General features: G+C 40.9%; 1 protein-coding gene across 2 annotated transcripts in view; it reads right to left on the minus strand.

The window, feature by feature from the left end:
- Positions 1-24355, minus strand: part of PDE3A (phosphodiesterase 3A) — a 235569-nt gene that overhangs the window by 75875 nt on the left and 135339 nt on the right. For both annotated transcript variants that reach the window (XM_085569555.1, XM_077783258.2), the window contains exon 2: positions 14461-14511. In XM_085569555.1, coding sequence (XP_085425681.1) covers positions 14461-14511 — 51 coding nt within the window. The remainder of the gene's footprint in view (positions 1-14460; positions 14512-24355) is intronic.

A 24355-nucleotide genomic window follows, 5' to 3' on the forward strand; every position in this document is an offset into this window, starting at 1 on the left:
ACTGATGGCTGCGGGGGTATGATTGCTCTTTAAAATACCCTATAGAGCAGGCTTTTTTATGCTCCAGGATAATGCTGGACTGTTAAAAATGGGGATGGAAATAAGTATAAGCAGGAAATGACCAGATTGCTCCTTACCACTAGAGGAGAGCTGGGGGGAAGGGAGAGGAGGGGAAGGGAAGTAACAGTAAGATAAAGCTTGGATGAAATTTATGAAAGGATTACATAGTGCTCTTTTGCTAGCAGAAGGCAGCCAGGGAACTGACCTTGCTCATAAACTAAATACTGCATTTTCTGTAACCTGAGTAAAAAACAATAATAAGGAAGTTATAGTACTATGAGGGGCCACTTTTGGTTTGCAAATTATCAATATTTTTAAGTAAGACAACAAGCTTTGTAGTATAATGAAGGCTGTAGGATTTGGCTTATAAAATGCAATGGCACCAAAACTGAAAAAAATATTCCAAATAGAAAAAATTACCCACCACAATTACTGAAGCTCATCAGCAACAAAATGAATTGTAAATACATTTCAGAGACTTTTGGTTTATTTTCCCGATTTAGAGAGAATTGCTAGGTTATGATCCTGTGAAATAGCATACTGAAAGGGTTTAGTTTAGATACAGGATAAAAAATGGAAGGTATATATAGGTGTTGATGAGAGCAGATCAAACTATTAAAAGGACTAATGGATGGACATGAATAATAAAAAATAGGAAGTTTTTTCCTGAACTTAAAAAGGCATTTTCTTAAACTATCAAAGCAATGGATGTTGCAGGGATTAAGGTTTAATACTGAGAACCTGGACCACATTTTGTGGATTGGAAAAGGTCTGTATCAGAAATGTTGTGGAAGAAAAAAAAAGTTGGCAAGGCTAAGACGACTTTGCTTGGATTTGAGGGCCTACACAGAGCCAGATGGTACAAAGGAGGCCTGAAAGCAATCTAGAAGGGAATTCAGAAGAAGCATAGGTCTGAGGGCTCTATACTAACTAGGCTTCTGATTACTGAACAACAAAGAGGCATTTCAACTTTTCTTAAGGGAAAAAAGGGGACACAGGTCCTAATACAAAAGAAATATAATTAAATGTGGAGGTGAAGATCCATTATGAAATGTTGATATACACTCTGACCAGCTGAAAACGTCTGGAATGCCAGTGTGGATAGGGAACCCAGCAATATCCCTAAAGGACTAGGCAGGCATTACAATTGAAATGAAGTAAGAAGTCAAGCTGGGGATTTCAAAGAACTTTCTGGAAAAATAACAATCTTATAACTGAGCTGAAAAAATTGTACCTAAACCAGACCCGTGATCAACAAACATAGAAAATTTTATGGCAGTATGAGAAACTTACAAGCAGGGCTAAGTTAAATTCCAATTTTGAGGCAATGGTCAGAAAAGTCTTTTGACATGTTACTGCAACATGGCAGGGAGTATGAATGGGACAGATTCTAAGTAGCTGGCTTCATAGTAGGAGGGGTGATCAGGCAAATAAAAAAGAAAAAAAACACAGAAAATCTTTCTCCAGAGGAGATGAAATGAGATGATTGGAAGAATCACATCAGTTAAAACAGTACTGCCTAATTATTTCCCTAGTAAAGGCAGTTGATACCAAGAGACACCAATCTCTAATTAAAGAGAAATAGGAGGTGTACTTTGAAATACCACCAGGAGAAAAGGCTGACCCAGAAACTGTTCTGTGTCTCTCTGTGACTGCCACCTCAAGTCGGTCCTTTGAGAGCACACAGAAGACATGCTGACCAAAAAAGGTTCATCTACAAGGACTCTGAAAAGCCTGACTTGAAGAAACAAGCAGAGTGCAGCTTCCACATCCATAAACACCTCCCAGGCACTGAAAAACTGAAGCAGAATTTCCAGTGGAAGACACTCCACCATTAGAAACTGGACTGGGACACCCAGCTCATTCTCTTGGGTCAGTTGCTGCTAACATTGTCTTAATATTTAAGTAGAACACTTCCCTTTGGCAACAACAGAACTATGTGTGCCATATTAAAATATCTTGGATTTGTTTCTTTCTGTTCCTATGGTGAGGACTTGCTAAAAATTCCTGGACTTCAGAACTCCAGCAATAATTCCAAAACAAAATATTGGAAGTACATTTTTTCAAATGCCTGTAGCAACAAAAATAGCACCTTGAGCATCCCAGGAATCCACTGCCCAATTGCATAAGTTTTCCACTCTCTTTTTCCCAACTTTAAGACTGTGGGGGGTGGGGGGGGGGTGGAGAAAGAACATCAGAATCTTGAAAGAAAGGTGCTGTCTATGCAGCCCCAAAGCCAACGGGACACCCCACACATCAAGAGATGAAGGGATTTACTCTGTGACTGGTGCAGGATAAATCAGTGTGCCTTACATGTTCATAGCCCTCAAAGCACTTCCATTTCGGCTTCTAATTTTCCTCCTCTTCCACACTCCACTTGATCCTCAGGAGAAGATGTGCACTGCTCAGGATGAACCTAAACCTGCTGGGGGAGCACATCACCAGAGAGCTGTTGATCCACTGACACAGTGTCCAGCTGCACAGTGTCCTCTGGTGAAGGACACCCAGTGCCTTGTGCTGCTCCAACACCAAGCAGCATCCATCATGGATTACTACTTTAGCAGTAGCTCAAAAGCCAAACCTGGTGTCTGTTTGTAAGACAGGAGGTGGCAGCTACACACAGGAGCCACATGTACATTTTTACAACTCCTATCTAGATGGAAACGATTCAAAATCAACAGGGTGATTTTGTCCAGGGGCTGTTTCTGTGATGAAAATGCAGCCACATTATAATCCCAGCAAAATCACCATTCTGAGACAGAGCTGTCTCAAAAGCAACGCTGGTCCTTGAAGATTCTAATCATTGACTTCAGCTGTTCATCACTTTCACATCCCACAGAGTTGTAAGGAATAGAAAGCAGCACTGCAGCTTCTCTTGTCAGCTAAGCCCCCCTCCTATTCTGCATTTTAATGAAGAATTTAATCTAAAATAATTATTTGCAGATAGTTCACTCAACTCCAACTGTTAATTTAAAAGAAGCAAGCATATGAAGCCCTCCAGGAGTCCTAAAAACACAATCTCAATATACACAGAGTTATTATTTTTAGATACATATAAAAATTGGTCCATGGTAATATGACACAAAAGCTTATTGCCATTCTACATTTCTGTTCATATCCATCACCTAACTTTGAAGATTCAGGTCCCCCTACCATGGATGTGAAAACTGAAAATCCTGTGTGTGGGGTTTGCTCTGAAGCTAAGGGCATGTATGTCAGAACAGAATATGAACTTTCAAAACTGTACATAACAGAAAATCTCTATTTTTTTTTCTTTGATACCAGAATAGACAGTATTTACAATTATATTTTCCTCATTTTTAGAGAAGTGAGCTCTTGTGCTTCAGAAGCAAAGCTACTGGAAACAGAAAGGTTATCTGGATTTCTACCAAAGTACTATCCATGTAGTCTGAAAAGAGATTACATGTTTTAAATCACTACCTTGGTAGCTGGTTTTTAATATAGCCCCAGCTCTGCTTGGGGAGATTTTTTCCTGGCTTCACTTTTCCATCTAGAGCTTTTTTTGCCTCCTCATGAATTTTATGTGTTTGTAGGGGGAGGTGCAGGGGCAGAACAAAGATTATCTCCAAGGATGAGGGCTCCATAAGCCCTCCACGTAACCCATTCCAGTGCTTGGTCACCCTTAGATTAAACAAGTTCCTGCCTATTTTTAAACTGGAATTCCTGTATTTTAGCCTGTACCCACTGGCTCTCATCCAGTGGCACCCCTGAGAAGAGTCTGGCTCCATCTCCTTCACTCTCACACCAGGTATTCATACACATTCACAAGATCCTCTTGAACTTTCTCTCTTCAAGGCTGAGCAGTCCCACCTCTCTCAGCCTCCCCTCACAGGACAGATGCTCCAGCCCCTTAATCCCTTCTGTGGTCCTGTTTTGGACACACTCCAGTATTTCTGTGTCTTGTTCTGCAGAGCACAGACCTGTGCCCAGCACTCCAGGTGTGTCTCACTGGTGCTGAGCTGAACCAAAGGATCACCTCCCTCAGCCTGCTGGCAATTCCCAGGGCAGCAATTCCCAGCATGATGCTGTTGGCTTTCTTTGCCACAAGGACATGCTTGGTGCCCACCAGGACCTCCAAGGTCCTCCTGTGCCAAGCTGTTCCCCAGCCAGTCAGCCCTTGTCTGTGCTGGTGCCTGCAGTTACATCTCCTGAGGTGTGGGAGGAATTTTTCCCTCGTGTTGAGCTGAACAAAGCTCCTGTTGGCCCCCTGCTCCGCCTGTCCCCCCGAATGGCAGCACCACCACGCCCTGGAGCAGCCACTCCCCCTGGTTCTGTAACACCTGCACATTTCCTAAGGGTGCAGCCTGTCCATCATTTGTTATTAACAAATACACCTTTCTCATACTAAATGTTGGGGGTTTTTTTCACTTTTTTTGCAGTTCAGATGCCTCTATATCTCCTCTAAGGGCTTGTCTATTCACCATTTCTAGTAGTTTTTCTAGTCCTGCATAAAGACCAGCAACTTAATAATTATGAACTCTAGATTCAACACCTTATAATCTCCAGCCTTCCTTTATGGACTGTAAGTATTCATACTGCTCTTGTCACATTCAAGGTTATCCAGGAATTGAAAATGGAGCAATGCAGAGCCATTACACAATGAACCTTTGATCTCTAAAATCCAACCCAACATGAAATTTTCTTTTTTATTACTCGACTTTAAGATTTACCCCAGCTCTAGCTTATTCAAAAATCCCAGGAGGCTGCTCCAATAACTCACTTTGAAATTTTGAACACTGATCCGTCAGACACAGAACAAAATTATAGCTTACTACTGAAGTAAAGAAAAAGAACATCTGCTGTTGAGAGCAGAGCTGATCAGCTGTGAGCATTTCCACTGGGGAACTCATAAAATGAGCTGCTAGAGAATTCACCATGTTTTCTTGTAAGGAAAGAACAATAGGAAATTTCACTTACTCTTTTAAACTATCCCAGAGAACAGCAGTTAAAGCACACATATCTGCCTCAGTATGGACACAAAACTCAAGGGGGAAAAAAAAGCCAAAACAAACCAGTATTAATAAAAATGCTTTTAAAATTAATTTTCCATTATAGAGGGAAATCAGCCAGTTCATTTTGTCCTCATTAACAAAGACATCTTCCAACAACAATGGCATTGTGGAAACTCAGTAAGGAAAGTCAGGGCAGCCCCCATCCCCCAGTGATGCTGCTATTAACATGCCAGTGGAAGCACACTGGCTGAAGACTAGGAATAAGCCCTGCTCAGTAAAAAATGAAATTTATTAATCACATTCATTCCATAACTGGGTTCACCTCTGAACAGAGGAAGCTTAAGGTTTGCAATATTTGTGTTAAAAAAATGTGCTTGGGAAAGTAAAAAATACCTGGAATGCACATTTGCAGTAAGTGAAATTTAAGGTGATATAGGAAATTTAAAAAGCACCTTGTGGCACTACTCTCAGCTTTGCATAGTTATAAGGAACTAAAATGTAGTCTTCTATCATCACAAAAGCCCCAGTGCTACTTAATTTTAATGTGGGCTGTATTTTTTTTCATTACAAAGCACCTGAATGTATCAGTCATTATTAATTTAGCCATCCCTCCCTTCCTAAGACCCTGCTTGCAGTTGCTTAAAACTTATTCAAAACTGAACTTTTGCACTGACATTTCCCCTTGCAACAGTCAGCCTGTATTTGGAAAATTTTATCCAGCACAGGCATTTCCAGGAGACTAAGGGACACTGTTTTACTAGTTTTTAACTACTCACCCCTTTTGAGGTGCCCCACTCTGGTCTCAGAACATTCTCAGTGTAGCTTTTGTTTCAGAGACTGGCATAGAGATGCCTCTATTTTGGCAATTCAGAGAATTTGCAAGCTGAAAACCTGCAGAGAATCCTAGCTCATGCTAAAGCAGAGGACTTGAATTTCAGGGGATTAAACCCTCTGAAAGTCTGTAAGTTTATGGGTCTTAAAGGTAGCCAGAAACTTTAACCATCAGATGCCAACAAATTTCACATCCCCATAAATCCAGCAAACAAACTTTTCTTAAGTTTGCAACTAGAAAGCAAAACAAAAAAATCCAAACCAAACAAACAACCCTCAAACCAATAAAAACAAACAAACAAAACCCCCACACAACCCCTAAAAAAGCACATTAACAAAAATATCTTAACCTGAAGACTTTAAGACTCTAAATTTATAAAAAGCAACTGAGAAATAAAAGCTTTAGTCAGAAAATCACACCATATAAAACTCAGGGTTCTGAAAACAAACAAGTTAACAAAATTATGAAAACTGCTAAAAATTAAATTATGAAAACTGCCAGGAAGAGAGGAAAATGTAGGGAGAGTCAGGGGTGTTTCAGGAGTCTGATCACCCTAATGGAAAAAAATCTCTTTCCTCTGCTCCAAATGGTGACAGTTCACAATCCTATCTTCTCCTTGCAAGTGCCACAGGCAATCCATATCTGCACCACACCAGCAGACATGCACTCCCAAGCCTGAGGAAAAGAAGCTTGGGGAAGAAAAAAGAAAAAAAAAAAGGGAAAGAAAAGGACAATTATCAGCTTCTGCCATGATCTCTGCTTTTCAAAATATCGAGACAAATGGCACTGTGCCAAACTTTTTTTACTCCTCCTATGCTGCCTCTTCAAGGAGTCATTTCACCAGCATGTTCCAGTTTGCATTTCAGTGCTGATTCCTTTTCCAAACTGCACTGATCTGCAGCATGGCTATGATCCTACAAATTGCAACCTTCCAGAACTGGAACTTGCTCACTGATTAAAGTAAAATACAATTTGAGTGCTGTCAGCAAGCTTCTTTGTCACACAACTGGACTGCCTGACCAGCACCAGGACTTGCACTGCAAACCTGGGAGGAATAAAGGTGGAGAAGGGTTTTGAAGAAGAATGGCAACACTTCTGGAAATCTGTGTTGAGCTCCTGTTTAGATATGAAGAATAGTGACAAGACAGACTGAAAGTCATTACTGAGCTTCCAATCCACTCCTGTCCGTCATTGTGAGACAGAAATCAAGAGCAGAGAGGATTCTCAGGGTGGCTGACACCATTTCAAAGGTTTTCCTCCATCCTAGGGGTGAGTGATGGATGTGGAAGGTTGCAGGAGGTTTGCCCACATCATCAGGCCACAGCTGCCAGTAGGACAGGTCCTGTCTGACCTCAGAGCAGTAGGGCAGGAAGCCTGCAGGACAAAAAGAAATGGTCCCCCAGTCCCAGAGAGTGCCTGTGCCTCAACTCCTCATTCCAAGAGAAACAAGGACAAATCTGAGGCAGATTATTTCTGTGAGATAGCTTTCTACTCTGTATCACTCATCTGCTGCATTAGAAAGCAAGGAAGAATTTCCTAGGTCGTTTCTTAATCCCAGGCTCAGCTTCCTGCACCTTTCCTGCTGTGCAAAAGCAGCTCGCCTCCCCCAGCCCCATATTCCAACCAGCCCACAACCCTGCCACGAGGCCTCTTTTTCATAACATCCCAAACCCTGAAAATCTCTGCTCTGCCACTAAAGCTTCAAAAGCTTGTCTGATGAATGAAAGGATCATGTAAGGTTTTATTAACAATAAAGAACTGTGAAGACCCACAAAAACATTCTTAACAGGAAACCTAATTTTTTTTTTTAAATTGTAAACTGTTTCAGGTGAAGTAGAAGGGATTTGGTTGGGTGCAAGGATCACTGCATGGATGTGTCTCAGCAGGACCCTGCTCTGTACTGAATACACAGTGAATATGGAGGCTGCATGATGCAATGTTATATGAAACCCAGGAAATTCCTTGGTTTATCATTTTGCAGTTATGACTCAGGATCAGTTCATTTCCTGCTGAGCACCCTTCCACAAACCCTGTGGAAGTTTGTCCCACCTACCACATCAATGGTAAGGAACAGGATATTGCACTGTGCATGCAAACTGCCTTAGGCACAGCTGTGATGTAAATCACTGGCAGGTAAGGGAAGCATCATTTCATGGGTTTTACACCAATCCATCACAATCTAATGCTGCAGAAGCATTACCACTGCTCACACTGCTGTAAGCATTAATTCCTATCTAAAAAAAATATTACTGCTTTTATTGAACTGCATCGTACATTCCTTTCAAATATCCACAGCTATAAAAATATATGTAAATACATGACTATCTAAAAAATATATAAAAATATATAAAGTATATAAACCCCTGTAGCAACTATTGGTCATGTTCTTATTACATCATTGTGGAAATTTAGTTTGTGTTTTTAAGTTCACAGCCACCAACAAAACAATTAGAAGTTTTCACCATGGGAAAATGTGGGAAGATTTTTCCTGTCTTAGGACCAGTATCAAAACCAACTTATGCTCAAAGGCTACAGCTCATTAAGTTTATAGGGAATAACAGGTAGGTGGAAATACTCAACAGCATTACAGCAAATATTTGGCACCTCTAGCTCATCTGGCTACCACAACATTTTAAATCCATATCCTTTCAGTGAAAGCATTCTCAGTTGCAGTTCTCAGGAATAAAAAATTAGGATGGGTCTAAGAAACAAGATCCTCAGGCACATACACATACACCAAATAAAACCAACATAGAATTACTCCCCAAACCCCTGTACTGAAACTTCAGAGATGGCTTTCAAGCAATCTGAACAGCTGGATGGACAAGAAAGAAAAGCATTCACAAATTCTTTCCTTACTTATATAAAAGTAACTCCTTCTGAAATTATTGACAAAGCCATTCAAGATTAAAGAACTAAGAAATATTACGATTTGCTAAATAGAGGCAACTAGATAGTATTTAATTTATCATTATTTAGCTTAAATTTACCCATGCAGAACATCCCCAGGATAAAGATGAACAGGAAGATCAGACATTTTTCATCAACCAAAACAAAAGAGATCTAAATCAGGGTTCCCAGTTAAATCTACTTTCCTCACTCTTTCATACCCATAAAATACAAAACAATGAGCAGAAAATTCCTTTGTCATACCAGAGCCTGGAAACCATGGAGACCTCTGTGATGTAGTGTCTGAGAGCATAAACAATGCTCAAAAGATCAAAACTGAAATTATATAACAACCTAGCTCTAAAAAATCCCCCAAACCAACAACCTCCAACTATATTTTCTATAGACATCATAACCACTCTTGGTTTTTCTCTACCCTTACTTCTCAGGCTGCTCAGCCTTGCCTAAACAGCTCTGGGTGTCATTTAATTGCATGCAGAGTATGCAAAATGAGGAAAAAAAAATCACTCTATGATTAAAAAAACCCCAGAAAATATGTTCAAATAGAGTATCAAACTTGACTGTGGACTTACAGCTTCCACTTTCTTAAAAGTCAGACCTGCCACATCATTTTACACTAGGAACAAGATCAAGCCAAATATCCCAATTTTGCAGTTTGATTTTATCTCCTTCCTTTACTTTTTTTTTTTGTTTGTTTTGTTTTGTTTTTTTTTTGTTTTAATTTTAGGTGGCAAAAGCCCATTTGGAGAGGTTTTGTTATTTGTTAACACAAATATATTTTATCTACTCTGAGCAGAGAAGCAACCTACAGTGTTACTGCTTACCTGTCAAAACATAAAGTCATTTTGTCAAGGTCAGCCTAGAACACTATAAGAGATTGCATCCCTTTAAGGACTAAAGAATGGATTTGCACCAAAAGGCAGGGGTGCTACTTTTATACAATAGCTTGTGAACAGGACCAGCCTAAAACACTCAGAAAGTTGCCTCTTTGGGGCTGTCATCTTGCACAGTAATTGCATTCATCTAGTCCTTACAGACTCAAACTATGCTCAAGTGTTTCCCTGCATCACTTTCTGAATCTCCCTCTCCCAGAGTGGCAGATGGGTCAGGGAAATTCCCTTTCCTCTTTTAAAACCCTGCAGAGGGCTTGAGGGACTGATGGTGGAACTGATGCACAGCTCAGTGCAGCTTTGCACACCTCAAACCTAAGTGAGGAATATTTATTTTTCCACAAACTGTGTTACAATAGAATGTATGATGCAATGCAACATTAGGGTTAGAATGATTCAAAGGAAATGCTGGAAAAGTGAGGCTGAAAACCAGCTTTCCTTCGAAATAACATTAGTGTCTCTGCATCTTCTTAACAGAAACAAGATCCCAAATTATTCACTTCCTAACAGAGCATTTATTTATGCTTTTTTTCTGTGAAATTTAAAAATGCTGGGCTGATCTGGATCAATTCAATTCCTTTCAGTACAATAAAACTGTATTAATCAACAGTGCCTTATTTTATTGTGACTAATAATGTGACAGCATGGTTTTGTTTTTTTTGACAAACAATATTTCTGAGATCTCTAAAAGTTCCAAGTGGCATTATTTATCTTTAAAATCTACATAAATTATGGTATGTGATCTTTCCTGCCCTTCTCCCTCTTAATAAAAATGCACAGGAAGATGCTTCTCAAAAACTGGCATTTCTGTTGTTCTTCCTGTCAAACAATTGTCTCTTTACTACAGATAAAGACTACCATTCATATAAATCAACTGTTTTATAAATGGAAAACTGAAATGGAATTATGATTGAGAAGAGAGTGGAGCTGTTAGCTCACCAATATTATTTCTGTAATTATTTCTTTTATTATCTGTATATCCCAAGCAAAGTATTGAACAAAAAAATAAGAGAATCTTGGAGTGCCCGGAGCAAGAAGTAGTAAATATACTAATCACACTGCCATTCATCACATCTTAGTCCTGAGTCTGGTGACAGTATTTGCTTTTCCCAGCAGATGTTTACATAGGTTCTGTTTGCATCTGCTTTACTCTCATCTTGGTTAGCACACTTGGAATGACACATCAACCAAGAGGACTCTAAAAATGCCTCAGTGACCCCATACACACAGATGTATGTAAGATATGAAAGATATGAAACACTAAAAAGTCACGCACCAACCCATCGACAGTAGACTACAATTTCCCTTAGCCATTCAGTTTAAAATACCCCTAAAGCCTTTAGAAAAGTCTCATTTTTGAGACAGGGAGACTTTTTTGGTTAAATGCATCTACATTAGTGGGCTGCCATGGCATCTCCACCTTCACAAGCACATGCCCTTGCAAAATCAGCTTTACCAACGTTTTGCAGCATTCAGCTTGGAAACGACAAACAACGAGCAGCTGGCTCTCCCTGTGTCCAGAGAACCCCTACACCCCCGTTAGGTCACTGAAATTCTCTTTACAGTGGCACACTGAGACACAACAGATTCCCAGAGCACAGTACCTGGTCAGCAGCGGGAATGGACTCCCACCTGCGCTTCAGCAAGTACAGGGATTTCCGGCTCATCCTCCTGAATCTGCTCTAGAGGCTTTGCCAGACTTGACAAAAAGGCTTCTTGTCCCAAACCAGCGGCAAGAGCCTTAATTCTCACTCCTGCTCTTCATTGTAGAACGGCAGAGCTCCCCGAAGCACTCAAGTTTGTGTGAGCTGTGAGGTGGAGAGTGGTCAGAGCCCAGCTCCTGCTGCTCCTCTAAAGCATCTGTTCCTTGCAGTGCCACAGCAAGAGGCTGAGGCAGCGAGCAGCCACCAGCCACCTCGCAGGAAGGAGCCTGGAGTAGGTAGAACAACACCAGACGCACTCAATCTGAAAATAGCTGTTGCTTAGGAACTGGAGGGGTAAAACGCAGCACCTCGGATGTATAATTGAAAGCTTTTATAGTTAAAGAGAATTAAAAAGGCTGGACCCGTGTTTCTCTCTCCATCATCGTGCTTTTGCAGCACTGGAGGAAGGATTGCTCGATTTCACTGAGTCTGGGGCTACGCCTACATCTCCAGCAAGCCAAACAAGTCTTGATGACAGAGCAGCAAATTACTCCCACACATCCAGGAGCCCTCATAAAAACGTGTGCACAAAGTGTGCTATGGGTCCCACCTGAAAGATCTCAGCAGCATCAAGCACTGTGTTCTAGTACAATGATTAAAGGGCAATTTGCATATTTTTTCTGCAGAGCAATAATATTCCAAGGATGAATTCTGCTACTTACACTTTCTTGTGGCACGTGCCAACATTACAAACGGGATGGATATTTTCCCCTCACATGATGTGGTTCGACAGATTGCATGTATATATTCGAGAATCATTTCCTTAGGTGGATTAAATATTCCTGAACACCTCGGAATGTCTCATTTGGAACTCAGTTTTGAAGTTTTATGCCTAAATTCTTAGTGCTAACACGTATTAATCTTTAAAGTTAAGCATGAAATGTAATGAAATTCACTTTGCTCTTCCTGCTTAATTTCAAATCCATAAATTCCCAGCACAAAGCACTTACAGCAAGCAGCACTGACTTCAGGGATGAAAAAATAAAGGAAAAAAAAAAAGAGCAAGTATGTACCAGGAACTCCCTGCTCTTTGTAAGGCAACCTATAATTCAATCCAATTACAGCAGCCTTAATAGTATAATTATTCTAAGAGAAAAGGAATCCTACAACATACATACACATACATGTGGTAAGTCTCAAAAGGGGAGTGCAGTGGTGGTCATGAGCAAGTTAAATACTGTAAAGACAGCTTTTTGCTTGTGCCATTAACATTCTATTGAATTGCAGATGCCTATCATGAGACAAAGTGCTGCAAACAGAAATTCCCATAGGCCTCAGTGCATTTCACTTGAGATCCATCTCTACCTGGAACTCCAGCACTTTGCATTTCACTCCCACGTGCGGGAAAGGAACATGTTTTCCAAGTGAGCCATTAAGAAGTATGACATGCACTGTAGCAGCTTCCCCTCATGTTTCAACACATGCCATAGAAAACCTACTAGCTCTCAAAAAAAAAAAACAAACCACCCTTCACTGAATCAGAGCTTTTTTTAATGAGTCTTGATAGAGTAACTTCAGGAGCTTGTATGTGGATTTTAGTTTTACATTATGGTAAACCAGTGATTTCACTTCATTTTTTTTTTCCTTTCTAGGTTTTAAGGTATTTAAGTATACCTAACACATCACTCACCTTAATTTTTTAGCAAGATCTTGTTTTTTTACAACAGGTGCATTTTTTAAAGGACACAAATTGGCAACGATGTAACTGAATCACAAAAGGATTAAAAAAAGTCTTTTCTATTCTGCAAAAAATCAGAACCTCCTTAATTTCTCCTACCCTTTTAAGGAAATTAATTTTATTAGGTTTAATGCTATTCCTATCTAGAAATTTTTCAGAGTCATGTAAAAGAGAGAATCTAAAGCTACAGTGGAATAACTGAGGCATATTTACTTCTCTCTAATGAAACTTTTTTCCTTTTCTTCCTTGGTTTTTGTGTCTGGGCACTAGGATAACACAAGGTAATAAGAAAGGCTGGGTCATTTTGGGACTCTTCATCAGGAACTGTAGTGAGAGAGCAAGGGGCAATGTCTTCAAACTGCCACTGAGGTAGGTTTAGATTAAATGTCAGGTAGAAATTATTTTCTGTCAGGGTGCTGAGGCCCTGGCACAGGGTGCTCAGAGCAGCTGTGGCTGCCCCTGGATCGCTGGCAGTGCCCAAGGCCAGGCTGGACACTGGGCTTGGAGTCACCTGGGATAGTGGAAGGTGTCCCTGCCCATGGCAGAGGGCTGGAACTGGATGATTAACATTCTTCTAACCCAAACTGTTCTATGAGTCTACAGTTTTCTTTTCCCACCTTTTTATAGATCCTTTAATGCTTTTATGACACCTCTGGAGTGTCATTTGTACAAAGTATCCACGTGAAAATCCTTCACCTGAGGTAAAAGCAAGCACAAAAGGCTGGAGCTCCAATAATGTATTTCTGTTCTTCCAGCACTAGAGAGGAAAGGCTATTTTACCCAAGCAGGAAAATTCCTGAACATCAATGCTGGTAGTGATGTCTTGTTTGCAGCAATTGTAACAGATAATTACAAGAGAGAGTTACTACAGATAATTTTGGAATGGATTGTGATACCATTAACACTACTGGCATAATTTCCTTCCACTGACAGGTCAAGAGCAAACCAGTGGCTACACATGGCTTCTCTGCACCTCCCCACACAGTTCCAACACCTTGATCAATAATGAAAGGATTCTTGGTGAGAGAGCCATCCAAGTTTTAACAAATTCGTCAGGTTAAAAAAAAATAAACCAAACAAAACATACCCACACTGTTTGAAATTGCATTGCTTTGATGTCCTGATGGAGACAGCTGAGTAAGAAATGCTTTCTCCATACATCTAATCCATCTTACTGCTGCTGAGAAAAACCTTTCTGTTGGATGACTCAGCTCTGTCTGGATCAACTGTTTGAATTACAGCTCAAAAATTATATTAATGAAAGCTGTCATGGTTTTATGCCTTTTTCCATTGCTCCAAACCCTGAAAATGTCAACAAAATTAACAACTTTGCCAAACTCAAGATGGAAAACTTGCTTGAATGCCTCAAATGTAGCAAAAGCCAAAATCAAACACAAAATACTGAGCAGCTGACCTGTGAGCCTCTGGGTCCTCGTTTGTGATCCCATTCAGAATGCCCCATGAGCTGCAAAACAAAGAAAAGCAGAGCTAAGTGATAAATTGCACTCATTAGTTTAAATGGAAACACTCATGCTTTTATATCCATTACACATTTTTCTTGGAAATAAACAGGTTTGCTTTTATGATTTATCTCACACAGCGTTCAGCTTCATAATAAAGCCATGTAATATTGTACCTTTACATTCAGAACCCAAACACATCTGGCATCACAACTCTGCTCGTGCCAATGAAATTCCCACTGCTATAGATTCAGCTTTAGCCAAATGTTTGATGCTGATCTGGCAAAAGGACAGTTGATATATCAACAAGGAGATTACCAAAACCATTTCATTAATCAGCAATGTACATTTTATATCAGCCATGATAAGTAGCAACAGCTTTAAATCTGTTTCAACGTTGAATCATGGGGTTTTTCATACATCTACTCAGGGATTTCTTCTGGGCATTGTTTGCTCCTACGCACAGAAACATTGCTTAATTCAAATACAAAAAATATGTGAATGAAAGATAGGAGGGTTAGCGTGGCATGCACCGACTTACAGTCATGAACATTTTCCTGCTCGTTTTTCCCAACATTCTTTCCCAAAGGAAATGCCTTCTCCCAGTTTAGAGTAGGCAAGGAGATTTACAACCCACACTTATTGCAGAACATGCTTGCAAAACACTCATTCCAGGACAAGAGATTAAAAATACTTTGCAGAATCAGGAAAACCACATGCATCTCCCATGATGAGGTTTTTTTTATCTTCTTCATTAACTGTTCCTACTTATCCTTTTCTTTCCCAAGGGCTCCTTCTTTTTAAGTTATTATTTACAGCCATCTACCTCTATAACTGGAAACAAACCACATATGCAGAAAGGCATCAAAAATCAGAAACAGAAATGTCACATCACTTTTTTACCTGATACAGCCTTGTGACTGGCCCCCTCATTTTACTGCAATTTTTCCTATTTTCCATGTACTCTTGGTGGAAACACTGGCTCTCCTGGGTTTCCTTGTTTGTTCTCAATTACTGCATGGAGCACAGCTTTAATTTTTTTTTTTAATAAATAACTGGTGTGCAAAAACTACCAAGAGATGCACCTAGCAAAGGTTATGTGCTTCAAAGAGCCTCTGCCAGAGCCCTCCTACCTGTCTTTCCCCTGTGGAGCAAAAAGCCCTCTTCAGTTTTACTTCTTAGCCCCTGTGCCTTGGGAGGAAGTAACTCCTGCATTCTTAATTCTCTTGGCTAAAAAGAAAATTAATTTAGCCTGAGTCTGACCACTGGTGGTTCTCAGGGTGATATCTTTACCTCCATGTTCCTATCAGTGGATTAGCACAAAAAGGAAGCCTCACAGTGAAGAAAGAAGGATTAAAGTTACAGCCTGGCTGTGGCCACTGTGGTTCAGGCTCTACAGACACTTGGCAGCAACACACCACACCTTCAAGCCCAAGGGTAGAATAAAATCGTTTCCCCTGCCAGGTTTTTCATGCCCCTGCTCTCACTGAACTCATAGTCTAATAAATGAGCAATGAAATAGTCGGCTCTCACAATTAAAGAACAAATGTTATGTGTATACTAAGAGAAGTTTTATAAATTTACATTGTTCTCAGGAGATGGCTGGGGCATTTAAGAAAGTCAGCTCATTACTACAGCAACACCTGACCTCCAATCAAGGTCATGGAAAGTAATCACCACCACTAGACAGCAAAGAAAGAGTCAATAGACAAAACTGTAAGAGAGGCCAAAGAGTTAAAAAGCAGAACATCCATTGTGTAGATAACAAAATCCTTTAATAGTAGAGAAAATCCTTTGCTCCCAGAACTGGGTTTATTCTCTCTATTCAGTCTTCTGTTGTAATTTTTGACAAAGTTTTAATAAACTTTTTTAAACTTTTTCAAAGTAAATATAATTTCTCACAATAGCTCACTGAAAAGTGAAAGGTTGATTTCTTACTGCCACCAAAAATGAGAGGTGCACTCACAAGTCTGGCCTGGAATCACTGTTCCCATATGTAGGGATGCTCCCAGTGCAGCCAGTCCCAGGAAAGCTGCCAGGGTGATCACCACTAGCCCTCACACTTAAATCAAGTCCTCTTAAACATTCATTCACCTCTAGGCATCGTCTGCCCATCCTGATCCCTATTCTTGCCTGATGCTTCACATCTCCTCAGTGAATTTTCAGTCCCACAGCCAACTCCTGCCCTGCTCCACCACTCCTCCTCCTGCCCAGCTTGCAGGTAGCTTTTGTTTCCCCATCCCTAATCCTGTCCCTCCACCATGACTGGGCCATCCTGAGGGGCTGCACAGACTGGATGTTTCAGCAGCAGCCAAGGCTACAGTGAAAAGTGAGTCCAAAGACTGTAACAATTCATCCTTGCTCCATTTACCAGTGTCTAACTACCAACATCACTCACAGAAGAGAAGCCAAGTCACCAGTGAAGCAGTCACAAATTCATTAGAACCAACAGAGAGAGCCCTTCCTTATTTTGTCACCATATTATGAGTAAACTCCTTGTAGCAGTTTACACAGCCCTTGTCCAATTTAATTTCTCTACATTGGTGGAATCAGTCACGTTTGTATTTTTGCAGCAGAAAGCAATGCCCACACCACTGTTCTCTCTCCCTGTGCCTGGATGTTCTGCTGAGTGACAAGGGCTGTGGCTGTCCCCAGCTCAAACAGTGAGGTTGTTCTCAAGCATTATATCTAATCCATGACCTATGAAACCAAACTTTTCCTACTGTTATAAAAAAATCTTATTTGGCTTTAAAATGTATTTCTCCCTTGTTATCTAAAAAGCCACGATCACCTCATGCTTTAATGTTCTTAGCATATGGTGGTTCCTATTAACACAGGAGCAAAGGAATGAAAAATGAAATGAAAAGGATACCACACAAAAATGCCTCAGAAAGAAGAAAACCCCAGAGTTATGACAAAATCTCTGCCAGGCCAGCATTTTACAGAGGGACGACTGCCTCAGTGTGACAACAAGCCATACTCTGCTCAGTTGCTTCTGAACCTGATTTTCTTTTCATGGACAAACAGTAGGTGCTGGAGCATGATACCCAGAAAAGGACGAAAGAATGCCTGAACTATGGGGCTAGGTAGAAATCATTATTTCCACAAGATGAATAAAATTTAAAAAATTAAGAAAACAGAATTAAAAGCAAAAACAAAGCCCAAAAATAAACAAAAAACACCCCAAACCAAACAACAAACCAACTACACTCAGAGAAAACAAAGCATGTGCATAAATCCACTTGAGTGAGTCAACCTTCTGAAATCATGGAAAAAGAAAATAATATACTGCTTAACTGGTGCATGCATGCAAACAGAGATACTGACATAAAAATGAATTTGGAAGTAAGGGGATTTATATTCATCACTAAAAGATAGGTTTACTCCAGACCCTACTACCTCCTCTGAAAGTTCTCTGGAATCAATTTGGTCCAGAGTGATGATAAACAGCCTCAGACCACCAAATTTATTATTCTTACTGACCAGGCAACTAAGGCTATGTGTATCAGCAGCAAAAAAGAAGGGGTAAAACTGAAATCAAACTCCCACACAGCTTATATGCATGCAGTCTCTCTTAGAAGAAAAGGAGCTACTTTACATTTCATCTATCCTGGGAACCCATCTCTGGCAGTTTTAACACTCACAGATGAAAGCAGCTTTTAGCAACAAGAATTACTCTTGCATGTTCAGGAATGCACAAAAAAATCCCAAAACATGGCCTTGGCTAAAAGCAACTGGTTGGTTCTACCCTAAAAACTGACTTACAGGTCTCCAGGGAAAACACTCCCCCATTCCAGCTGAGTGTGACTGTCAGGGCAAGAGGAAGCAGGAGTGGAAAAGACCCCCAACACCAAAATCCCAGTCACATACAGAAGAAAAGTGAAAGGGGTCATCTCCTCTTGGAGATGGAGGGTGGGGGCCTGTGCTCTAAATTTCAGGGGTTTTGCTATAACCACCATGAAGTTTCTCGGCTTGTGGTCTTAAAACTCATGTTCACTAATGTAGCAATGCCTTCAAAGGAGTAGGGAATGGTATAAAGGGCTGTCTACATTACATCAGATTTATGAGGTACCCATATTGAAGTAGAACAGAGCTATTTAAAAATTAGCCTCTTCAGCCCTCGCCTCTCTAAAAGCAGTGCTTCTCCTATATGGTTATTTAATTAAAGCCCCAGCAAATGATTACATAAGGATCTCAACTTTCATTAAAATTCATAAACGATAATTCTTAGCCTCCTTAGTATTAGAGAACTTCAGAAAAATGTGACCCACACATATTGTAGAAGATCTAAGTAAATAAAAAGGCAGAAAATAAAGTATGACAATTTAAACCTTTTCAGCTGTTTAGAAGTTCTGCTTTTCCCTTATACCATCTCTTCTGGACTGAGGGGTTTAATTTTGTCACTCTGGAAACAGCAATACTGCTAACTATGCAATGACTGGAAAAAAAAAAAAGGAGATAAAAAACCTCCAACAAAGCCAACCAGAAAAAACCAACCCCCTCTGACTCAAAAATGAGTCAGAGTAATAGAAAAGGCATAATCTTATTATAAGGACCTCCCCAATTGGGCACAAGTCAGGAAAAAACCCCAATATTTAAAATACAAGCAGTTCCATGTATATTCTTTGAAAGGGAAGAGAATCCTCAGCAGCAGAATGCAACAGCATTTTGAAACCATATGGAGTTATTAAAGCATTGTTTAAACTCAGCACAGTTTCATTAGAGGGAAAGAGCAGATCCTTTCCTTGTAACTATTAAAGGGGACTAATGAATCAATTACATTTAGTGTTTAATAAGACCCTTCAAATCCATTCAAAGTCTATTCTAATTCTATTCAGGAATTTTATTTTGACACATATTTAGACATACACAACACTTTTACTGGTCTAAAAACAACCAGATGGTGATGACAAAAGTGAGTTAAATCAGCCAGTAGTCACCAAAGACAACAAATGGGATTCAAGAAGACTGAAACAAGACCACATAGTCCAAATGCACGTGAGAAAACCTTGCCCCATTCCTTGCACTTTGAAGATTTAGACTGTGGCTAAATTCCCATTATAGTGAACATAAAAGACTCCTGCTTTTTCTAGGGGAAGGTGAACACAAGGCAAAGAACAGGAATGTGAGAGAAATTGCTCCTCTGCTCCATCTGGGATTGGGAGCCAAACACTTGCATCCAACATTTCCCACTGAACTGGCTGTGATACATGAACAGGGCAGCCTGAGCTCTCCCAAACAGCTGAGAACCTGCAAAAATGCCTTTTTTTGCCACTCCTGCAAGGATTTAGTACATTTAGTAGTGGTAAAAATGAATTAGCAATGAGATTACGAGAAGTTTTGGCTGGGTGGTAACCAGCAGCTTTAAGAGTTGTTTCTATTTGGGAATCAGCATCCAGAAGAGCACCCAAGATAGGAGCACCCAATCAGGCTGGCACCTGCTTTCAACCTTCACCAAAATAGCAGAGCTTCTATTTAAACATAAGCATAACATCTTCCCTCTTTGGGAGAGATTTAGTTGAATGGGCATGTTGAGGATGTGAAACACTGTCTCACTGTTGGGCTCTTTGACACTGCCTCCTTACAGCTTGTGCTGAATGGGGCACAGTATGATCCATATTCTCTGGCTGAATGGGTATTAGCCATGCTCCAGTCAGGATCATATTTCCACTGGTAATAAGAAACTGTTTGTTACCAGCATGTAGGCACAAAATGTTCCCGATAAGTTCTTTTTTTGGTAACTCAAAAAAAAAAAAAAAAAAAAAGGCACAAATTATTTCCTTGATTACATATTAGAGGAAACATTTATTTTTACAAACATGCAGGAGTCAGGTCACACAGAAGCTAACAGGGTGTTTTTGCACATGGTATTTTGAGTAGGATTCCTTCTATCCAATAGACTGTTCCCTGCATTTTCATGGTAATCAAGATAAATGAGATGATTTAGTGACTCGATTGATTTAGGGAGGGAATTTTGGTGTGGACACCATCAGCAGGAGTAGCTAAGCAGGCTGGAACTGCTGAGATTGACCACTGCCAGATCCTGATCACTTAACATGGGAGCAACTGGCTGCTCTGACCACCTTCTCCACCAAATGGCAGAACTGCACCTTGCCCTGAGGAACCCCAGGTGTCAGAGATGCCTTCCTTGCTGTGTGGTGAGAGTGATCACACACAGGCACGTGCAGGCCACGACACACAGACAGCAAAGTCCTCCAGTATCTGGAAAAACAATCCCTTTTCCACAGCCCCTGGCCAGCTCCCAGGGTCAGCACAACGCATAAGATATCAGAGCTGTGCTGTTCAGCCAGATGTGTGAGCTGCATGCTCGTGTCACCACAGCCACTGTGAGAGGAAACTCTCCACCCAAATGCTCCAAACAGCTTCTAGCCCGACAAATCACCAACACCAGCCTCAGTTCCAAGACTTGTAAAAAAAAAAAAACCAAAAAACAAAATACAAACCAACAAAAACTCCAAACAAAATAATTAATCACAACAAACCAACCGAAGTAATCAACTAGGGGTGGGCATTTAAGAGCCATTCAGTTTCTTCCTAATCAAAGACATAGTTTCAAAGGTTTCTGGTCTGCTGGACAACAGCTAGAAGCAGAGATAAGCTTTTAAAACCACAGCAGAGGCAGAAATGGAACTTGGAATTTGGCATTGCTTTGAACTGGAGGCAGGGCCAACAATGGGTACAAGGATGGGTCTGAAGAGGAGCTGCAGTGAATGTCTTCTCTGCAGGCTGAGACCCAAGTGGGGATGGAGTTAAGCCCTCTGAAGCTGCTGCCCTGGGGAAGCTGCAAGTCCTGGGGGGAGCTGCTGGGAGGAGAACCCGGCTGGGAGGGCAAGCAAGGAGCCAGAGCACAGCCAGAGCTGCACGGAGCACTCTGGGTCAGGCAGACACTGCTGAGACAGCAGGACCACGAGCCACCATGGCAGCAGGGACTGGAGAAAGCAAGGCCTTGGAGAAGTGAGGCTGAGGGGACACAGCAGCACAGGGGCCACCCCAAAAGGCAGCAGCAGTGAGTGCCCCAAAGGCACGGCGAGCAAACTGCCCCGAGACTTCACCAGGGATGCCGCTCCAGGGGAATGAGCTCATCCGTGGCACTGGGAACCACAGCAAGAGGCTGCAGTTTGGAGGAGGTTCTCATGGCAGCAAACCACCTTTTTATTTCCAGACAATAAGCTGCAGCTGACTTCTTCAGGGAAGAAGGATGCAGGGATCCTGGCTTCCTGATGGGGTGGGTGAAGGATACAGAGATGTGTGACACAGCAAGCTGGCAGCAGTGGGCTCAGGGCAGATGCTGTGCCCCTTGATCCTCAGCACCCTGAAAATGAGCAGGTTTCATTTCAGAGAATGTGGAGCTGCTGGGAAGTTAAAAAAAAAAAAACAACAAAAACCAAACGTAGGTGGGAAAAAGAAAAGGCACAGGAATATCCACCTCCACACCCTGTATCTGGTTTTATACAAATGTTTGTCACAACTACTTAAACAGATGACAGCAGCAAAACAAATCCATGCGTGTTTCTATTATTCTCACTCCTACCACTGAATTTCTCAGGTCCCTATTAATCCTTCACACATCAAGGAGGATTTTAAACAACAGGTTTGGGAGGCAGAGCTGTAGTAAAATAGAGAAAAGACCTGATTTTGAGGGGAGTGGGGGGTGGAAGGGAGGAGGTGGTAGTGATTTTTGCCCCTTTTATATTTTGTTTTTTGGAAATCTTATTCTTCAGTCATCCTCAATGATGGATTCCACACAAAGAGTTACTTGCAGATGTATTGCAGATTTTTTAACAAAGGCTTCCTAAATTAATGATCTTAATCTGGATATTTAATTTCAGAATAACTGTGTAAAACAATTAAACTGATCATAAACAGATTTCTTATCCCCTTGAACTGATCTAGTAAATGAATAATAGGCATATTGATCTGGTGGACTAGTAATTCACAAGTAAAAGTGTTCATATGTTGCATGTATTAAAAATTTTCCCATTTTCCCATTCTGAGCATAGGCGTGAAGATCAAAGCCTTAGAGAAAAATGTCTATAGTGGCGAGATAAAAACTGTGGGCACAGCTACTCTGATACCTCCCACCTTAGCCACAGACATAATTCACCAACAGTCCCTTAGAGAAGAAGATTCCTCAATATGGGAATGCCAGGGCAACACAGCAACATCAAGAGTGCTGAACATAACAGCAGGTTAACAAAAGAACTAAAGTATATTGATAAAAAGGAGAAGAATTGCTATTTAAATCTTGTGATTCACAGCAAACACATGAAATTCCTGAATCTCACAGCTACCCAGTCAAGTCCATTCTGGTGCAATTAAGTTTCTAACAAAGTCAGAAAGCTTATTTACTTTTTTTTCCCCATTGGGAATCACTCACTGTACATTAAGAATCCCATTCACAATACCAAGCCTGGCACAAGCTTGATAATTAGACAACTACTGCAGCAGAGTTAGAAAAGTCTGAAATCATGTTGAGGTATTTAAAATATTTTTTTCTTTTGTTAAATAGTCTAAGGAATTGTATAAAACAATCTGCTCTGAAATGTATATTCCCAATTCTGTTCTCTCTTTAGTGCACAGCTTTTCTCTCACTTTCCATCTTTTCAGAGATCCTGGCGTCACGTAGGTTTCATCTGCACTTGGTGTTGCTAACACAAACCTCCAAGGTGAGGTTTGTGTGTGTGCCCTTTTAAGCTAGCAACCAGTGCACAGAAGGGTCCCTGCTCCCAAAGAAATGTCTTTTTGCACAGCAATTAAAAACCCTCTGGAAAAGCAGGTAAATGTTTTCAGGGATTTTTCAATCAAGCTCTGATTTCAGGTGGATCATCCTCAATATGCACACATAGCTTATATGGAAGGCAAATTAACCCAATGAGTTTAGCAAGGGCATTCATCAAATAACTGACCATTCTCTGATAGCCTGCATAAAAATGGGAATTTTCCAATTTGATTCCCAGTGGATAAGTGTCTACCTCACAGGAAAAAAAAAAAAAAAACCCAAACCATCATCAAACTGACATCCTTACTGGCAGTGTCAGCAGGAAAAAAGCCCTTAGGGCTGAGTAAGCATGGAGGTTTCACCAGACATTTAACCTTTGGAAGTGGTTCACGTGCAAGGAAAGTGAGCCACTACAGCAGGGACAGGGACATGTGTGACTTGTTGGTGTCACCTCTGTACTTCCCTGTGCACACAGGATGGCATTTTGTCACAGCTGCCAGCTAAAACCTCTCAGCACAGCAGAGACACTCACAAAGGAGGTAGAAACAGAGGAAAATATCCTAACTCCAAGTGTTTGGTCAGAGATCTCAAAGGTGGCAGTGCCACTGTCCACCAAAACTGGGAATTCTGTAAGCAGCAGAATCCAGCAGCCTGACCAAACCAGATCTCTTGTGATACCATGAGCACTTCCTGAAAAGGAAAAAAAAAAACCCAAACTTTGCTTATGGTAATATGGCAACTTAATGTCCATCTGGTGGACATTACACAAAACATGGTGACTACATGGAGGCGAGGCAGAAAGTCAGTAATGTAACAGAGTTCCAGCAGCTCCTTTTACTGAAACACATTAACTTTAGTGGTAGCATTAAGGGATAATTGTGATGAAATAATGAAAATTTTAAGATAAGGAGAATTTGGCCTCCCACAAAGCAGACTGACCCCCACAACCTTCTCCCACGCTAAGAGCAGCCTGAGTCTGGGCAGGTGAAGCCTCAGCTTCCAGGACTGGCCTGGAAAAGAAAAATAAACAAGCCAAGGCTTGTTTCAGCCTGTCACCCACACAAATGAGCCCCTTCTTTCATTAACACCCCATTTTCCTGGTTCTGAGG

This window comes from Lonchura striata, chromosome 1A (genome assembly GCF_050655825.1).
Source record: "Lonchura striata isolate lonStrDom1 chromosome 1A, ASM5065582v1, whole genome shotgun sequence".
Lineage (NCBI taxonomy): Eukaryota > Metazoa > Chordata > Aves > Passeriformes > Estrildidae > Lonchura > Lonchura striata.